The sequence below is a fragment of the Orbicella faveolata genome, unplaced genomic scaffold (genome assembly GCF_042242905.1).
Source record: "Orbicella faveolata isolate gen_17 unplaced genomic scaffold, um_ofav_v1 contig_1, whole genome shotgun sequence".
NCBI lineage: Eukaryota > Metazoa > Cnidaria > Anthozoa > Scleractinia > Merulinidae > Orbicella > Orbicella faveolata.
Window position 1 is genome coordinate 34,877,212 of NW_028301536.1, and position 19,767 is coordinate 34,896,978.

Below are 19,767 nucleotides of genomic sequence, written 5' to 3' on the forward strand. Positions count from 1 at the left end.
CGATAGCTCTGAGAAACTGACTGCAGAGACTGCGACTTTTTAGCTTTTTGAGCACAAGCGAAGTATTAAAGTTATGCAATAGAGTTGGCATGATTCGCGAATTCTTCATCAGTAATGCCTACACTTGGATCCTTGTTAAAAGAAAACTATGACCTAATCAGTGAGAGTGCGGGGTGCCTTTGGAAGTAATACATATTGTTCGACCATTTTTGTTTTGATTAAGGGCCCATTAACCGATCTTTTCGAGCCGTTGCTAAGGAAACTTTATTCTCATATAACCTCATCATTTTTAGCCAGTTCAGAGTTATTTCATGTGTTTTAGCTTTTTCATGACCAGTAACACTATTGATGACGTCATCAGGCCACGCCCATGGTCATATGACTAATACAGAAAAAATGCAAAGGCTCCCAGGCAAATTACTTTATCGGGATTTTTTTCATTGATTTAATATTTTAATTCAAATCCTCCTTACGCTTTGCATCGATTTTGTTTTATTTCAAAAAGGTCAGATTTCGAGAGCATTTCAAAATATTGAAAAATTTGTAATTTTCTGAAAAAAGCATGATTTCGAAAAAGGAATGCATAGCTATGTTTCCAACGTTGGCTTTAATCGAAATTCGTCGAAAAAGGCTGGATTTAATGAAAAACCGCGTTTCCTTTAGCATTTAAAGAAACCGGAAGTGCGCCCGATATCTATTGGAAGTTACCCTTTCAGCGCGTGCGCAATTTACACTACCAGCGCACTTCGGTAAGATCAAACAAAGCCACACGGAGTTAGTTTTTCTCTTTCTATTGCTCTTGTTTTTCTGTCTTTCTCTTATTTTGTCTTTGCTCGTACTTTTTTTACTTTGCATTTTGTGAAATATAAAGAAAAGCACCTAAAACGTAAGCGAATTTGCAAGTTTTTGAGTTATTTTATTTTTCGTGCTCAGGCTGACGTAAGTAACCGGAAGTGAAATTTCACCTCCTTAGCAACGCGTGCGAGCGCGCGGATAAATCGGTTAATGGGCCCTTAAGCAAAATTTAAGATTGTCTAAAAGAGTTGAGGATATTTTTAGACCAGAAGTATTTTGAGCTGAAGTTCCGAAATTTCGGCGATGCATGTCAATACTTACAAAAAAGAATAAAGGAGTATTCAGCCCTCTTGTTCAAGTTTCTTTGGATGAGAAATGAAAAGCATCCTAAGGCGTTTCCCGGCATTGCTGGACTGGAAGATCAATCTGAGCAGATTGTCACAGTGTTTACGTGAGATTAAGCTAAACACAAATCAACAACGTTAAGCAGGGTTAAGGTTTATGGAAGAACATAATTGTAATTTTTCATGCTTCTTTCAGGACTTTTGATGTTGCGTTTCCACATAAGAAATAAATGGAATTCAAGATTTTTATAAGGATAAATTTTAAACATTGTCCTCTTGAAGTTGGCGTTTCCGTGCTTTAACGCGCGCTGGTATACGCATTTTAAGGAATAATGTCATTTTTAGCAGACGTTTGATTGACAGCATTATATACCCATATTTCGGAACCACTTTATGCTTTCCGGGCTTGTCAATATGTCTGCGGTACCGGCAGATGACTTGAATAAGTGAGAACAAATTGGAACGAACCAGTGTATAAATTGATTTATTTGGGAATCTTTAAACCGATTGAACTTGATACAGTATTTGAGAGCCTTTCTAATTCTGTGTAAGCCTTTGAACGACTAAAGGTGAGACGGTTGACAGTAAAAATGTTCTAATCAGGAGCCATAATCAGGGACGGAGACCGTAAGTCTCGGGATTCGCGCGCACCTATGATATGGGACAATTTTTCTATTTTTAGAACAAATTGCGCCATCCTGACGTCATATATCCGCGCGGATTCACGCACATGTCAGGGGCTCTCGCGTGGATGTTGTCACGTTGCGTGATCAAATGGTGAGAGTTGAGAGATTCTCTTGCGTATTTTTCACAGCGATGGCAGGTAATAAGGCAGGGAATACGAACCAGGGCGCTTATATGTAGTTTTATGCTCTGAGCTAACGGAAAAGGTGGGTTTTTCAAGGTCGAAAACAAGACTTCAATCTCGCGCTGGGAATGAATAATAACATCTGCTCTCGCTAGTTGTAAGCTTACGCGTATGCTTAAGAATATAGCAAGAAAACTCTCTACTCTGGTATCGAGTTAATTTGTGAGTTTCTCAGACAATGTTTAATCATAACCAAAACCTGTTTTGATGGTTTCTTATTGTCTCTGCTTGTTTGGTGAGTTTGCAAAAGTTTTTGAAAGGAAAGTCTGACGCGTACAATTAGCTCATTTGCATAGTGCAGCTCGTGCACTTTCAAGTCCGAGTCGGTGTTTTCAATTGTCAACAAATCTTGACAAAGATTTCTTTCGTTATCTTTTGCGCTGAGATGCTGCAACAAATTTCACGAATGCAAAAAAGGCTACTAACATCATGTGTGTTTCTTCAACATAAGCATAGTGAAGTTTTACACTGCGAAAATGAAAATAGACAAGGAGTTTTGATAACTCGATCAACAAAATCGAAATCGTTATTCCAAGTTGATTAAAGAAAGCGTCATCGTAACTTTGCTGATTGTTTCTGCTTTATTCACAGATTTTCAGCTTAGCTTTTAATATGTTCTGAAACATTTATCAATCTTAAACGTATTTAAAAACCATAGAGCTATTGTTTGAGTTCGATGTACGCTTTCACACGAAAGTGCGGCGGAAGTACAATTTGTCATGTTTAGTGACTGTACAAAACACGCATCGGCGGGCGCTCTCATTCATCGACAACAGAGAATTTACTGGATTTTTACACGAATAAAACTGAGCACTATCTACGGACGTACAGTTATTAAGCCTCGATGAAACATCAAGCGTTGCTTACAATTCAAGCGAAACTCAAACTAGCAATTATTGTGTTTTACTTTTCGGTCGCGAGAGACTGACAAATTCCTCGCAAGCGTGTGGCAAGAGGAGCTATGAAACTATGAAGTCCTGAAGCTCTGCTATATCTAAATATATCCAGCTAGTTTTTTGCTGTGTAATGGAAAAGCTGTTAATCTTCAACATAAGTGAAATTTAAAGTGGAGTAATGTACAACTCATGTAAAAGAAGCATCAGTCGGAACACAACTTGGTCAGCGATATATATAAGCTTACAGCGGAACATACCTAAATTCGACACTGTCTTACTTCACTCAAACTGGAGCAGCTTACGACGAAAATACTTAAGCAAAATTCCAACAGACGTAAACGCGTTGAGTTGTGGGGCAAAAACATGAAACATTTCGGGAATTTCGGACGCCATTTCCCCCGCGCGACATCCGCAAAAATCCTCGCAGCATGTACGCGCGTGTGCCGCAGGTGATGGCGCAATTTGTTCTAAAAATAGAATTATTGTCCCATATCATGGGGACAACCCCAATACTAGAAATGGCGCGCGCTTACGGTCTCCGTCCCTGATTATGGCTCCTGGTTCTAATATATTTTTAGGCTATTTGACGGTTGACGGCTCAGTTAACCCCATTGAGATCCTCTTGGTTTAATTTCGATGAATTCAATCAAATCACACCCAAATCAGTGGTATGAACGGCGGTTCGGCACAATCAGTAAGCGGGAAGTCTTGAAAAAATGGTCGCGTGGCTGAAAATAGTTTGATAAAAAACGTATACAGGGAAATTATACCAGAGAAGAAATGTCGCCTTAAAAAGATAAATTATTGTTTGCAAGTAGCACGTTAAACCAGTTTCAAGTTTTTTTTTTTTTCTTTTTTTTTTTCATGTCTTCAAAGAATGACAACTTACAAAACGATGACCGTTATATATGGGGCAGGTGATACGGAAATGTTTGAGGCGGGGCTGAGCAAGCTAAAGTTCGCGCGTTTAATTGTAGAAATAATTTGGTTTTCAACAGTAAAGGTAAGATAAGTTCTTCAGCGCTGTTATGCAGTTTCATTCATCCTCTTAGAGAGTACTTTGACGTGCAGATTTGCATCTCTCTTGATTCCTTTTAATTTCATTTGTTTATTCATAGCGTGACTTCATTTCTGACCATTCAAAATTAAGACATTCTCATTTTTCATTGTCAGGTCTTAGGCTTTTAACCGCCGCCTAAAACAACTAACGAAGAAGTAACAATCAGTTAAATTAAAAAGCATCTGTTTCCATAAGCTATGATAAATTGTAGTTTGGCCTCTGATTCCAGCGTTTAATATATAGACTTTGCCCCTTTCGGGATTCGCTGAAATGAAAAGGGTACTGAGGTATCTGTTAGCTCATTTTAAGGCATCTGAACGGTCTCATGTTTTAGTTGACTATAAAAGATGTAATTTGTCTTCTTGAACGATCTTTAACGACAGAAGTAGTGAAGTTCAACCTTAATTAAAATCTTAATTTCTCTGCCTAAGTAGAATTTAATGAACCTTAATGAAAAACGCGAAGCTTCGAGTTGGAGAAAACGTCATCATTAATTAAAACCAAGAACGTATAAATTGATGATCTTGACAATAAGTTATTCACTTAGTTCATGGCTAAACACTGAACTTCAGTAGCAAGCTCTTCGCTGCTATAAGTTTAAACTTTTTCGAAGGAACAATGATGGCGCAAAAGAAGTTTTGTATGCCTTACACAGCGGTCTTCATACTTACTGTGTGTTTTCTTCCTTCGCAAATTGCTCTCGGCCATGAAATCTTTGACCGCGAAATCGAGGAAGAGAAAAGTAGCCCTTGGTTTTCTCGCCGAGCGCTTCCTAAGTGGATAGAAGAGTTACCCGATTCGGTTCCACAATGGATGAAAACTGCCGCCTCCAACTACCGTGGGTCTCCCCAACAGATCGTTTGCGCAGTGAAAAACTTGGCCAAGGCGTTGAATGACATGCAGGCAGCGAGAGCAAGGAACTGCGATGATTACTTTCGTTGCCGTGGAAGTAAAGACGCAGCCCAGTGTGGAACTTATGCAGCATCGTTTGCCACTCAAATAAGGTAAAGGTAATTTGCTTTTTGGAGTCATGTCTTTACAACAACTAAGGTAAAAGGTCAAGTTTATTTTTTCCGCCCTTAAGATCACAGGAGAATAAGTGACGCACAGTAGCACCTGCCTATCTCTGGTTCGTAGCTCGTAACCGTGTCCGTCTCCTTTATAAAGGGTATGCTGGTCCTTCTGAGGTTACCCGCATCATTTTACTTCCCGTCACCACCGCGATTCGCAGATAGAGCATGAAATCTTGGTGGGTGGAGAGAGTGAGTGATGATAGTAACTATTGCTCTACTCAAGGGTACCCTGGCAACACATTAGACTTTGCTTTTGCTTAGCGATCTACGGTTACTTCTAAGTCGAAACAGCAGAGTGTGTTTCTCCGGAACTTCGGAACTCGCTCGAAAAAAGCTATGTCGAGGGTTTCTCAAGCGCGCAGCGACAATGCCGCCTAAACCCTGGAAGATGTGGTATTGGCAAGACTATCTGACTATGACTTAACCTACCGTATCTACCTACGTACTTATGCGTACGTACTCCTACCTACAGCTTTTTACCTTAGAGTTACGTAGCTGCCCACCTCAAAAATGGTTGATCACTAGCCTCTTGATCTTGTATCACTTAGATCTGTCTTATCTATATACACGTTATACTCCCGGAACAAATCGTAAGCTAACAAGTGATATATATACCTACCTGAGATTTTGAAGCGGTCTTTCAAACACTGCGTAGAGACTGGGCTCCAGGATCAAAATTGACATTCTATTTTTTCAGCTTTTCCGCATATTATATTTTCTTCAGTTCATAATATAGCATTAACATTGCAAGTGGACGCTCCGCTTGCCACCGCTCCCCGAAAGCTCCTAACCCTAAACCCGGATCATTTCCCGGCCCCCTTGGGGAGAATGACTGACACGTGACACTGAGCGGCCGCCCACACAATCGGCGCGAAGCTTACGTAATTCGATTCCATAACAACTGCAAATATCTCTATTTTTAAATCGAGTCACTGCTAATTTGAACATCGTCGATTGCAAGCATGAATGCCCGCTCTGCCTGGTCTCAACGAACGTAAGTTAATTCAGTTAGGACTTATTATGTTTTTTCTCTGTTACTTCGCTGATGACAAAGTTACAGATGGCTGAATAATTCGGTTTAATGACCTCTAAAATTCCATCTTGAAAACCCATTGTTTGAATGATGTCCCATCTTAGGAATTCAGTGTGTACTAAAAATTTATAATCAGAACTACTGATCCAATCAGTTACGTTTTTACAGTGGAGGTCTGAAACTGTAATGAGGAATTCTGATTCCTCAAAGCTTTAAGCCGAAGCAATTATCAGGTGATAATTTTGGCGCTTGGGGGTCGTGACTTCCATGCAAGTGATCGATCGCACATTCAAATGTTCCTGATGGTTAATTTTGTCATAATAATCAGGTTTTCGTTAAGATAACGAAACTGTGAAACTGTCTTTTTTCCCTCTTTATAGATTTCTTTGCTTCATGATATAAAACTGACGTATTTTGCAATGTAACCGTTAATACTGCAGCAGGTGTTACTTCCGGTCTGGCTGTTATCTTTTATGGCGTTACAGTTGTTGTCGGAGAAGTAATTTCTTTCGGGTATTATTTGATGAATATCAAAAGTTGGTTAGCAACTTTTCAATTGCTGCTTCATGCTGTGTGCTCAAAACTTTCAGAATTCTGTAGCAGTTCAGGAGTAGTTAAAAAATGCGAAAGAGAATAAAAAGTGTTAAGGTACGGCGGCAGATAGTGAAGATAATTTCTGGTGACGTCATGACGCGCGTTCCAGCGAGGGAGGCAGAAGAAAGAGAGAGCCTGGGAACGAGGTTGACCGTAAGGCTTTCGCGCCTTAGCCTTGCTATCTACAGCGGGAAAGTGCCTGGTTTTACGTACTGTTCAAGTACATGAGTATAAGCCTGCTTTTTCCTTCTCATTTCAACGCTTTTTCACTTTTTGAACAGCCTATTATAGTTCGAAGATAAAGTACTCAATCATAAAAATCCATTCTAAGATAATTGTTTCTTTGTCATTTGTATAGCAAATTTGAACTATTTTAACGCCTACCGTGGGCGACAGTCATATTAGTATCGGGCCAAACAGCCGCAGATAAGAAAGCTTCGCAATTACTAAGGTGAGCTGTAATTGTTTATTGCTGTTCAAAACGTATTTTATTGGAATCAAAAGTTCTCTATATTCAGGCTTATCACGTGGTACGAACAACCTGTCCATGCTGTAATCGTATTTATTTTACCAATGTTTATATTTTGTTTTGTGGTTGGAATTTAATACAGGCGGTTCTATCGAGTTGTAAAAGGCAAATCTAAGTTCTGGGAGATGTAAGACGGATACAGGAGAAGGAAATCATCGTCATTCATCAAGCCTATGTGGTATGAAAGTGGAATAAAGTCTCTGGTTTTCCTTGAACGAAACCCTGGAAGCCATTTTTGTAAAGACACGTAGAAGCTGCACACGCCGTTGCTATACAGCAAAGTTTGGCGGGTAAAAACGCCGTTGTCAGCCTAGTCCCTCACGGCCAAAGTAGCCGTAGCAGTACCTCGCCGTAGCGATCCGTAACGTATCTTAAAGTCTCTATTTCAAGTGCTATATTAAAATTAAGCGGAATTTAGGTGCTTACCAGTCTGAGCTAAAGCCAGAAACGTGATAAAGAGAAATACTTATAATCTTGGCCTCTCCGCTACGATGCATATGCAACCCTTTTCAATTTCCTATGTTGAAAAGAATTATCAAAAGCTCGAAAATATATCCTGGAGTTCAGTTTCAAACGGAATTTGAACCCATGAAGAAGTAGCCCACCTGGACACGCTTCTTTGGTCATGTTCCAAAAGACCGCTTCAAATTACAACAAACAGGTAAACCAGCCTCTTTATTTGAACCATAAGAAATAATGACAACAACGGGTCTGTGGAGGTGGGTACGTGCGTAGGAAGGGGAGGGGGAGAAAGGGGAGGGGGAGAAAGGGGAGTGTAAGGGGGACCTTCGTCTAAGCCGGGGATCTCTCCGTGATACAGTTTTTGAATTATTTCCTAGCCTTGATCGTCGTCTCTTACCTCGGTACTTTGCATCATTTTATGGTCTAAATATCTATCTTTTTTTTTTTTTTTTTAATTTGCCGGCGGTCATTAGCGTCTGGTCGTGATCCTCTGACAAGAAACTCTTACATACTTATGCATTCCTAATTTTGTTTCTTGTTTCGTATACAACGGTTAACGGCCGTGTAAAAACCGCCATAATATCTTACTCCTCCGCAGAGGCTCTCTATGGGAAATTGATATTGGGAGTGGGGAAGCGCAGGGGACGATGGGAAGAGAGAAAGGGCGTTCCCGGCGTTCCCCGCGAGCTTCCGTTTTTTCCCTCTTCCCAGCCTCCCAACTACTAGCCTACTGTCAAGGCAGCATGAAAGCGGCCTCTGCGGAGGAGAGAGGCCGAATATCAAACCACTCCACAGTACAGACAATAAAATAGTGGATTCAAAACAGACCTCAATATAAAGGTTATATCGGCCACTAGTGCTGATGCTGACGTTGTAAAATATCATATTTTATTATTATCTATGTTATTGACTGCTAGATATAAACAAGAGTGGAGATCAGCTGGTATGGACAAGCAGTATAACAGCCAGGCTGACGTGTTTGGATTAGCGGGTGGTGACTGCCTGGATCAATATAAGTACAAGACATACGGGACTTCCCGTGAATGCAACGTGCCTTGGTATTACCACAAATGATTCGCCGGCCATGACTGCCTGGAAACCTCGGATAGGTTTTACTATACTCGAGTCTGCTATATCCATCAAATTTCTTTTAAGTTTAAAAACTTGTTAAGTGATGTTAATTAATTATTAAGTTCAATGAATTATTCAGAAAGAAAGCATAATTACTGAATAAATTAAGACAACAACAATAATAAAAACATGATAAGTTACACAAAGGTTTGATTAACATTTTTTTGCCAGAGAGGAGTAAATAAATAACGACATTTCAGATAGTAATTGGAAATTCACTCCGGCTCTGTGCGTGCATGAATTGAGGCCCTGTCCACACTACACCAGAGAAATTTGAAAACGCAGCTTTATTTCTGGGGTTAGGCCTACGGCGTCCAAAAAAATCCAGAATATTGACCACCGGCCGAAAACGGAGCCTTTCGATATTCGAATCACACGAATTTGAAAACGCCGGCTTGCGTTTTAGTGTGTGGAACCTCTCGATTATTCGAATCCAATTTTGTTTTCTTGGTAGCTCGGAACTGCATGTATTTCTATTGTAAAACGAAAATGCAAACGTTCAAGCTGAGAATTAAACTACTGGACACCAAAATAGACTCCACATTGGAGTAAGCCTTATATCGGCTAGATAATCCCTCTGAAGTTAATTTTAGATCTCTCACGGTTTGGACGTCCCAGGGGATCCTGAGACAGGAATTTTGCTTACATGGACAGCCCCAGCAATTTGACACGGAAATTCATCCTCCACGAGAACCATGGTGATCCACGAAACGCGCTAGAACTGGAAAAATAACTTGAGAAGGATTATCTTGGGAATAAGTCTCTTGCCGTTCATTCTCTCTTATTCGTTATGCCTTCTTAATTTGTCACCACTAGAGCCCAGCTGTCTTGTTGAATTCAAATGCTTAATTGCATTGCGCATCCTTGCTGCCCACGTTTTTCAGGTCGTTTGCGCATGCCTAAACGAGCAGGGTAACCCCACTCACTTAATGTATAAATTTAAATGACATATGGTTGACTACGACATGTCGCGATAAAGTTTAAAATTCTGGTTTGATATATTTCTATTTCATATGCATCCTCGGAGACCCAGGGGCTACTAGCCGGGACGATGCGATATTTTCGGGCGAGCGATATTTTTGGTGCGAAAGTTTACTTCAAGAGCTGAAGAGCCCCTGGGAACTTATTCTTACCAAACCAGTTCCAGCGCTGGTCAAATTCCGTCCCGCTGATTGGCCAGTAGCCCCTGGGTCTCCGAGGATGTTTCATATGGTGTAAAGCCTAGAACTTTCTTTTAGGAAATGCTGGTTATGTGCTCATGCAGAAAATTCGTTCAGTAATTTGCTTCATGATCTGAATTAGTTATTTTTCAATTAATTAAGATAGGTTATAATGTGAGATCAAAGTCTTGTTCAACAGCTGCAACATTTTAATGCAAGGATTTTTTCAGAAATTTCAGTCAATACTTTCCCTTCCTTATTACAAGGGTACGTTCCTAAGAAAAGTCTCGGGGGCAAAAAAGTTGCTAAAACCGTCATCCATATTGCGCAAAAGAGAGCAGGGCGACCCTAGTTTTATACTGCACTGTATTTTGCAAGATTTCTATCATAAACAACGGAAGGGGCCAGTTTGCCTGTTTTCCTATAATAATGAATACTGAAATGTTGAAAAGGAAGATCCGATCAGGAAGGTATTCAACTTATTCGGTATGAAACAGAAATTTTTCTAATGTTACAAATAGCATTCATAACATCCATGTTAGTTTATTGAAAAGAATCACGTATTATTTTGATGGTTGAATACCTGATTAAGAATTTAGAGGGCTGATATTGAAACCACTACGTCACTGAAGTCAATTATATGGTAATTAACTTCTTATGTCTTATGATTGGCGCCGTGATCACCATAATGGAGGCTCGGTTTAAAACAGCTGTGTGTGGTAGGAAGGAAAAATTGGTTAACACACTGTTGGAATAGACTCCGTATGACTTGAGGACACAGGGAAACTCCACAAATGTGGACGAGGTATACGAGGTATATACACTGTCTGTTATGTTTTACAAGCAGAAAAGCGTTACCCCCAGTTAGTAGGGTCACGCGAACATTTCTTTGTAGTTGAAAAGTTCTCATAATCCTGTCTGAAGCCACAGGATTACGGGAAATGTCCATTCTCTTTGTGGTTTTAGTGAAGTTCTTCTGGAAAATCTCGATCGCAACTGTGTAAAAATCGAACGCAAAGAAAAGTGAATTAGACTGAGACAGTAGTTTATTAAAGCGACAAAAGATCACAAAAGGATCATAATTTTGAAAATTCAGTAACTGCCGCTGATTCAGCCAGCGTTTCAGTCCGGCCGTCAAGTTAGGCACAGGCAAGACAATTTTAGTAAAGCAACAGGATATTTTCATTCTAACTGGAAAAGTCTTACTGTCGTATATTTTGAATTGCTAACCCGTCGAGAAAAGGGCATTAAGAATTAGATATTGCCAGCAGACACACTTCACAATTCGCTGTAAAATTTGCATCAAGCTGTTCACATTTAAATGCTAACAACAGACGCGGCTGCCCCTTTTTTTTCCCGCGTCGAAAAACTTTCTTTCCGTTTGCCCTTATGAAGTCACTTCCGAAAGAAACCGAGAGCTATTTCGTTGAGTTGTTTTTCTGCCGCTTGAGTTAACTTCAATGGAATTCAACTTCAAACAGGAACGATTGTTGACATTAAGAACGTCAAAAATAATAGTGATATTGACTCAGAAGGCCACTGTGCATATCATATAATCAATACGGGCAACAACCGTTAAGACATACGTCACGTGTTGTTGTGTTTATAAACAACTTCTGCTGATACCGAGGAAACGGAGAGAGCATCGTCAGTGGAGGCGAATTTCTTGAAATTTTCGCATTCTTCATTATTTATATCTTTGCAAATTCTAATCTTTCAGGCAATAGTTAAATATTTTGTTAAGAAAGTTCTAATTACGAAGATTAGTTCTACTCAATTTACAGCTAACGTGAAAAGCTTTTATGTTCAAACTCCAGAACATATTTTTATGTTTGCAGGCCTTTTAACTTCACATTTATTTCTTTAATTTTCCGTTTTCCGTGCTGTGGAACTTAGTGATAAATTTCTAAGGGATAACTGAATATTAACTCAACTTCGAATGGTGAACGTACCATAAAGGCATATAAAATAAAAATAAGTTATTCCATGTACAACTTTGTGAAAGTCATATTTTTGTTCTTTACAATTATTTCTCGAGATCAGCCTCTTGTTGAAGCTCAAGCAAAGATGAAAATCTCTTGAAAACCAAAACGGTTCTAAAGGTAAAAACATCTCTGATCTCATATGGTTTTCGTCAAATTCGCCAGCTTCTAAGCCATTTTAGTACTTCTCTTCTCTGGTAATATAAAGGCTTCATGGGTGAGTGAAGACTTAATCTCACCCATTGTTTACGAGCTGTTCTTATAGATGGCACATGGATCAAAACCGACGGGTTTTTGAGAAAAAACGGGCGCAATATTCATACATATCACTTTTTTCCTAAGGAGTTATCACTCGTTAATACTTAAAAACTCATCAATCTTTGTCAAAAATTCAAATTACGCATAAACTTTAGTCAACATGTACATTCTACAATAGTTTAATCGACGATAAAATAAGTGCCTTTACAAAGGTTTCATATTGTTTATTTTCTAGCTGTTATGATTATAAGCTGGCCTCAAGTAACTCTATATGTTTTCTGATATGTTCAGGAATCATTTTGCCCTAAACTGGCTAAGAACTGACGGAAAGTGGTGGATCAAATGAGCGGAATGGAACTTAATGGAGGTATGGAGTTTTGTCTTTTGTTCATGACTTTTCACGTTTGCTCTCTGTTTTTCTGGCTATTTCCTAACTGCAAGCAGTATAAGAAATCGGAATGAATTCGAATCAGCTTTTGCTCGGCTACTCCTGACCATGCTAAAATCTCTACGTCTTGCCATGATTTCACGCAGAGATAAAATTGGCTGGTCTGTCATTAAGTATAAACACTATTTGGATGATGGTTTCCCAGTTTTATCCGCCACATTGAAAATAACTGGGGCAAATATAGAAGAGATTTCGTTCTCAAAAAATTTCAATAAAACTCAGTCGCGATCTAGTTTAAATATATCAGTGACCCTAGCTTCCAGAGGGGTCCGGACCATTTATTCTCAGGGAGATGTTTAGGATTTTAACTCCCTGAGTGCAGTCTCTTTTCCTGGGTTTCTGTGCATAAATAATGATGTCAGCATGAAAAAGCTGACCGATCTCTGTAAAACGGTGGCAACCGGCTTGGATCCGTACCTTAAACTTATCTACAAACTCGATAAAGTTGGAAAAATAGCTTGCACAATCAGTTTCGAGAAATGCGCGTACATGTGATTTTTGAAAATTAAGCAATCCAGTTTATTAATATGGGAATTTTCCCAGCAAGTCTACAGCATTGTTTTCAATTACGACAACCGAAATTGTTTTGTTTCTTTTGTTCACTGACCATTATTTTTCTGAGAAATTAAATCTGTGAAATATCAGATTTCCTTTGAAACATATTTACTTGTCAGTGGAATTCTTGTAGCTTGTGCTATAACATTGATCCGACCTGATTTCTTTCCTGTTGAAGTCACAGTTACTATTAAATTTGCGGCGGTTTCTCAGCCATGAGTTAAAAGTTGTTAAACTTCCAGCACATTTCTCAGCTGACAGTCAACTTTGACTTATTCTTAGCTATCAGGTAAACGCCACCTATACCCTTGTTTGATGGATCATCTGTATCTGCCTTCGAATTTACAGTCAAAAAAACGTTTTACTTGTAAAAGGGAAATACCTATTTTTGAGATTGCCTTACTCTAAAAAGATATCTCGTGAAAACCAGATTGGATTTCAACTAAGTCTATCCAACGATCTCATTAATTTTTCCCTTGAATTGACTAACTTCGGCCTTTGAGTTCCGTATGGAACAAAGGGTTCAACACTCCGCATGTGAGTTATGTTTTCGTGGGTTTTATTGGCCTGATTTCAGGCGGTATTTGTCTTTCAGTTTCTCCAGGAAGATACTGCATCGTTTAGCTGATCTTGCCCGGTATTTTTACTTGCAGTTTTGCCCAATGGGAATGTCAAACAACAAAACCTCACCACCTTACAGGTCGACAGAATAACACGGTCATCACTCACTCCCACGGAACAAGACGAAGAAGAAGAGGAGGAAGGCCAGGTTACACCTCTGCCAGGTTCCACAGTAGAACTAGATACGCTTGCTTGGCCACCTGATGACGATACACAAGGCCCAGTTCACGTGACAGTCATACCATTAGAACGGGTCAGTGTATTTCTGAAGAGAAAACACCTTGCAAAGGAAAATTGCACACTGTACTGTATGAGCAAGGAATAAATTGTCTCAAAATTGCCTCGTTCAGTAGAAGCTTTACTCTTTCTTTCTTTGACCAATTTCAAAGTATGGGGAATGTTAACATAAAAAACTTAACATTTGGACTAGGTAAAGAAAGATAAAGTCTGCATACGAGCCAAATGGCCCGTCAGGTCGGAGCTTATCCCGGTTTCTGTAGCATGACTCGACTAGGAATATTTCTGCTCTCCCCTAGACGGGATACCAGTCCATAGCAGGATTACCCCCTGCATTTTATTCGCCGGTTCCCACTTGAATACTTTGGTGATGAGAAGAACTGTGAAAGTAAAGTGTTTCGCCCAAAGACAAAACACAAAATCCCCGGCCACGGTTCGAACCCGGACTACCCGATCCAGAGGCGAGTGCACTAACAATGAGGCCACCGTGACTCCACAAGAATTTGGACTGAATTAACCAAATTTCGCCGTTGAATTGAGCTGAGCGTCATATCCCAGCAAAGCCAGACGAAATCTAGCCCTCGATGTCTATATAAATTGCCGTCTGTTTTAGTTTACTTAGTTCATCCAATCACATTTTAATTTCATATTTTGAACTCGTGCTTCACATTTCTTTCTTCATAGAACACTGAGATCACGATCTTTTGTGCTGACATCTCTGTTTCTACTTTACACGTAGGACGACCCCAGAAGAAAATCTCGTTATTCAACATATAACCAGACGCCTCCACGACTCATTCCCCGTCCAGATAATCACATCTGTTTAGCACTCATTGCAATCTGCTGCTGTTTACCTCTGGGCTTTGTGGGATTCATTTGTGCACTTCAGGTAAAAAACAATATTTTTTTAAACCATTCAGTTTTTATGCAACAACAACTTTATTATGACTCGCATATTTACAATTTTACAGAAATATATACACATCGAGTTAAAAAAAGCTTGACAATAGCAACAGCACGAACCAGCAGGTAGCCTGGGCTAATCTAGGCGGGCCACATCTATATTTATATTAGACCATTAATACATCAATAAGATTGTTATGCAACTACTTATAAAAGGATTTACGAAACCGTTCAATACAAGTACATTTACATATTTTGATTGACACTAGGAGCTATGATTTACTAAAGATAAACTAAACTAAGGGTTGAAATTAATCAGGAACTAAATTTAAGAACTTGAGTCAGGGTGTCGACTTCAACATAGTCATCTCTATCTGAAAGAGTCTCAAATAAAAATTTACGAATTTTTTTCTTAAAGATTGGTTTAGATAAATCTCTCCAGTCTGGAGAAATTTGATTCCATAATATCGCTCCAGTTCTCGAAAAAGAGCGATTGAAAATTTCCGACTTAGCTTCTTTCCGAAGATAATTCCCTTTTGCGGCATGCCTTGTGTTTTACCCATGAATTTCATTTGACCTAGGGAAAAGAGCTCTGATAGGCGAAGGGGCTAGTTTTTTCCAAATATCATGCATGAGATTCATAAGAACTGTATTAGGGTGTGTGTCCTGAGTGGAACTTACATCCTGCTGAAATGATAGATAGACCAACCGAGTGTTGAGGCGTTTAGGGCCAATCTCGTCCCTTCTTTATCCCAATGGTGATTTACACCTTTACGTTTTATCACCTTGCATGGTATATATTAAGTTATCAATTTTATTCTCTCTTCACTTGAAAATGATGACATGGAGTCATCGAAATGTGTAAAACTTCTTTCGCTTATATTTATCCTTAAAAGGATAAAAATAAGCGAAAGAAGTTTTTAAAAATGGTGATTTAGCTACATTTAGTTCCTATTTTTTCCCTCACATCTGCGGTGAGGGGAAAATTCCTTTGCAGATTACAAATGTAGATGTAGATGAAGTCTTTTTGACTTGTGTAATCTTCCTATGAATTTACTATCGTAGTTGCCATAGCTTACTATCTCCGATGATTTTGTACATGTTATGGAATGTCCTGTGTTGCCTCCGAAAGCGAAGTGTAGCTTAATCAGTAAGCTCTCGTCTTTGTTAGCGATATAAAAGTTTCTTCAAGGATTAAAAGTAAAAATGTTTAATCAGATAAAGACCAATGCATATCAGTTATTTTTCAACTAGTCGTGCTCCCGTGCTCCTGGACTGAAATAAATGTGCACAGAAGTGAGTTCTTTCCTTGACTCTAAGGTCAAATGATTCACAAACCGTACGGTGAAAGAATTCAACCTGATTGAGTTTAGATATACTGTTTCATTTGAGCAAATCTCATTTCTTTCACTTTAGTATTGTATAAAATACTCGATGTTAACAAGCGTTTTCTATTGGTGGCATATATATTTGTAGGTTGATACAGCATACGATGATGGCAACAGGGAAGGAGCGGTGTGGCGGGCTAAGAATGCCAAGTACTGGAGCTTAGCTGCTGTTGTCTTTGGAATGCTGGGATTTCTTGGTATCTCATTCTATTTAATATTCTTTCTCCTCGTTCCTGCGATCTCATAGCCGTTAGAGGTGGCTAAACTCGAATCGCAAGGATGAAAATACTTCTATATTAACAAAAAAGAATGGATATAAGAAGGCCCGATTGTTGTATAAGATACAAGTCAGGGGTAGATGTATATCACAACCAGCAATGTCGACATTTTTCCAGCGCAGAAGTTGCAACACTGATCACGGATGGATGGGAAGGGGACAATGGAAGATAAAAGAAACAGAAATCACAGTCCTGAAGCACGCTGCTGCAGGTTAAGATGACTTGAAAATTTGGACCTTGTCACACACAGAAGATCTGTGATCCGATAAAAAGAGGGCGAACGCTGATACTCCATTCAATCTCATTCAGTTCTAGCGCCCTCTATTGTACTGAGCGAAAGAGACTGACACGCAATTGGTATTGACTTCATGTTGCTTACATGGAGAATTAAGTGCTCTGGCAACGACACTAGTATAAATATACAATTATTGTTTCGTGACGGAAAGTCGAAGAAACGAGTGAAAACGATTGGAAAATGGCGGACTACCCAGTTGTGCTCTTATTGCATTCATTTATCTTATGAGTACACTTGAAATGAGATGACAAAGGCACTGATTTAGTGTATCAACTTAGTTTGATACCATATTCATCACCGGTTTGTGACTGACACGCTGATAAACAAAGATTTCTAGCTAAAACCAGCCATACATGACGTCGCATACAGTTTGACTAAAACTACCTAAATTCATCTAGTTTTTCCTTCCTTATTGAAGTCGCAGTTGCGTTTTTATACCAAGACAATCCAGTGAACCAATCAAAGCTCAAACCATATTTGGCCGTCCCAAAGCGCGGGAACACCTGTGCTAGTGAGTCACGATTGGTTTGGGTCTTGCTTCTGATTGACTGACAAACTGGCACCAAATTTTTAAGCCAATCACTTAGCGTAGTAAGGCAAGACCAGAGCAATTGCGAATTAATTTCAGCACTCAAGTGAAAATCGCTGTGATTAGCATGAGAAAAAGAAAAGAAAAATGATGGATTCTGGTAACCGGGTCAGTCAAACTAATGACGTCATAAGTAGCCTGCGAACGCAGACGTATTTTTGGAACTGACGCCTGCGTTCGCAGGCTGCGCCATTAGCCTTTGCCATTTCATTATTTTTAGCCGGTAAAACATGCATATCTGTCGTTGTAGCCACTATTCCTCTTATTTAGTTGTTAACAAAACACTATAAGGGGAAGAAACAGTTGTTATATACCTGGGACCGGTTGTTTAAGCTCGAAGCTCAATCAAGGCACTAGTTAGGGTGAATTTTGATTTAAGTCTTGTAAATTTTCAGAGAGGTTTCAGTAAGATTGAGCGGCCTTCAATGTGACTCTGATTAACAGTGTCAAATCCTCAAAACAGTAACTTCGAGCAACCAAGCCTGGGAGTATGCATAATGCAAACCCTAATATACGTATACAGCATGTGTATACAGCTCCTAGCATACAGAGATCACTCTATGGACAATGCATGCGCCGGCGCACGCCGAGTATTATTTATAATAATAGAATGAACGAGTGACTGCGTTTTAAATACGTTAAAATACCACTAGTGAATAAAATGTGTTATAAATACTTTCCATTGTGCATTTTTTTCATAATAAGTAGTGACATGCTAGAAAGCCAGCAGCATGAAGCTGACTTGAAGATGTAGAGGGCCGACTTCAGACACAACTTAGAGCGAGTTTCAATTAGTCCAGCAAATTTATTTGACTTTCCGTAGGAGGAAGGTAAATTCCTAAAGATAGACATAAAACGAATTACTACAAATAACTAACCGAAGACTGCAGAAAACTAAGAGGAAAATACAAAACAGACCATAAACTAAACGGCTTATCAAAATGCTGGCAATGGGGTTCAGGGAACCAAGAAGTTACAAGTGTACCAGACGATAAACTAGCACTAAATGAACATGAAAGGATAACACAAATATATACGCAACGAAATTTACATACGACGCGAGAAAAAAAGCATGCAGAATGTGAAAAAATACATTAACATACGGAACAAAAAAAGACACAAAGAAAACACGAAATATGGAAAACACGAAATAGCCGCAACATGACTTTTGCAACAAGCCAATCTCCACACAATATTTATTAGTCTGAGCAAGCTGAATATCACGAGTTCAAAATTTTCAAGCTGGAGTAGAAATAAGTTTTTTTTTTGTTTGAGAACGGGTTTTGAAGTGCCATACTATACTGATTTAATTCTTTTTCAGTGCCTAAATCTCGTTCTTATACCCACTGAATCTTCTGTTTCTTTTTCAGTCCCCCGTACCAATATAAAACTTCCTTCAGATCATAGTATCTTGGAAACATTCATTAACTTTTCATGGCTTAGCCCTGTCTTTTCCTCGCTATTTTCTTGAAACAATACTCGTTTCTATGCCAGAAACAATCCAGTTCAGACAGCGGCTTCCCAATTAAGAATATATTTCATATCACCGTGCACGTGAAAAACACTAAAGTTGCAATTTTCCAAAATGGCGGATGCTAAGTAAATCTTCCTCTACTCCTTCTACTAATGCAAGATAATTGTTAAGATATTGGCCTAAGCGATTCAAAATCGGTGCATTTTTGCAACAAAAATAAGAGATATTTAGAGGGTTTTTCGAGACATTTAGAAAATATTTTATGATATATAGAAAACTTTTTGAGAATTTCCTGAAGGATATTTAAGCGATTTTACGTAATATTTTGGGAAAGGCCTGTAGACGCACGATCACGTGGGTGTCCAGTTGCAGATAACAACGTTTTGTTGGTGGACACGTCTCCAGTCCCATGACAATTATTGCGTCGTTTTAGTTCTGATTTGTTTGTTTCCCCGCTGTTTCAGCACGGGTTCCTGTCTGCTTGTAAGACTTCTGGAAAACGATACTGATTTTTTTGGCTGTGGGCTCCTGACCTCAGAGTGATCCCTTAGAGTATTAAAACATGGATGCTCGTGATTTCAAATGGCCTCGCTGCTAAAGGCTGGTTTTCACTAGCGAAGGAGTCGTAGTCGGAGTCATAATCAGAAGTGTAAAGTGATACGATCCAGTGAAAATCAAACCGACGGAGTCGGAAGCAGAACACCCATTACGCTTTTGACTCCGTCGCTTACGATCTAGTGAAAACTAGATTGTCGGAGTCGGAAGCAGAAGCGGAAGAATAAACCAGTTACAAC

At 39.3% G+C, this 19,767-nt stretch overlaps 2 protein-coding genes across 9 annotated transcripts; both read left to right on the forward strand.

Annotated features, from left to right (window-relative positions):
* The first annotated feature begins 4,487 nt into the window (after positions 1–4,487).
* On the forward strand, positions 4,488–8,931 carry LOC149118870 (uncharacterized). The gene is made up of 2 exons (XM_089274101.1): positions 4,488–4,967; positions 8,572–8,931. The coding sequence occupies exons 1-2, from the start codon at positions 4,582–4,584 to the stop codon at positions 8,726–8,728; spliced, it is 543 nt and encodes a 180-aa protein (XP_089130227.1). The 5' UTR covers positions 4,488–4,581; the 3' UTR covers positions 8,729–8,931.
* On the forward strand, positions 5,940–18,174 carry LOC110040625 (uncharacterized). Of its 8 annotated transcripts, XM_020745923.2 has the most exons (7): positions 9,035–10,759; positions 11,989–12,047; positions 12,477–12,552; positions 13,842–14,062; positions 14,786–14,935; positions 16,426–16,534; positions 16,738–18,174. In XM_020745923.2, exons 3-7 carry the CDS (start codon positions 12,528–12,530, stop codon positions 16,785–16,787), a joined length of 555 nt encoding a protein of 184 aa, XP_020601582.2. In that variant the 5' UTR covers positions 9,035–10,759; positions 11,989–12,047; positions 12,477–12,527; the 3' UTR covers positions 16,788–18,174. The 8 variants fall into 8 exon arrangements, with proteins under 8 accessions (XP_020601560.2, XP_020601592.2, XP_020601582.2 ...); XM_020745901.2 differs by lacking the exon at positions 9,035–10,759 and adding an exon at positions 5,940–6,030 and having other exon boundaries at positions 16,426–18,174; XM_020745895.2 differs by having other exon boundaries at positions 11,984–12,047; positions 16,426–18,174.
* The last annotated feature ends 1,593 nt before the right edge of the window (positions 18,175–19,767 follow it).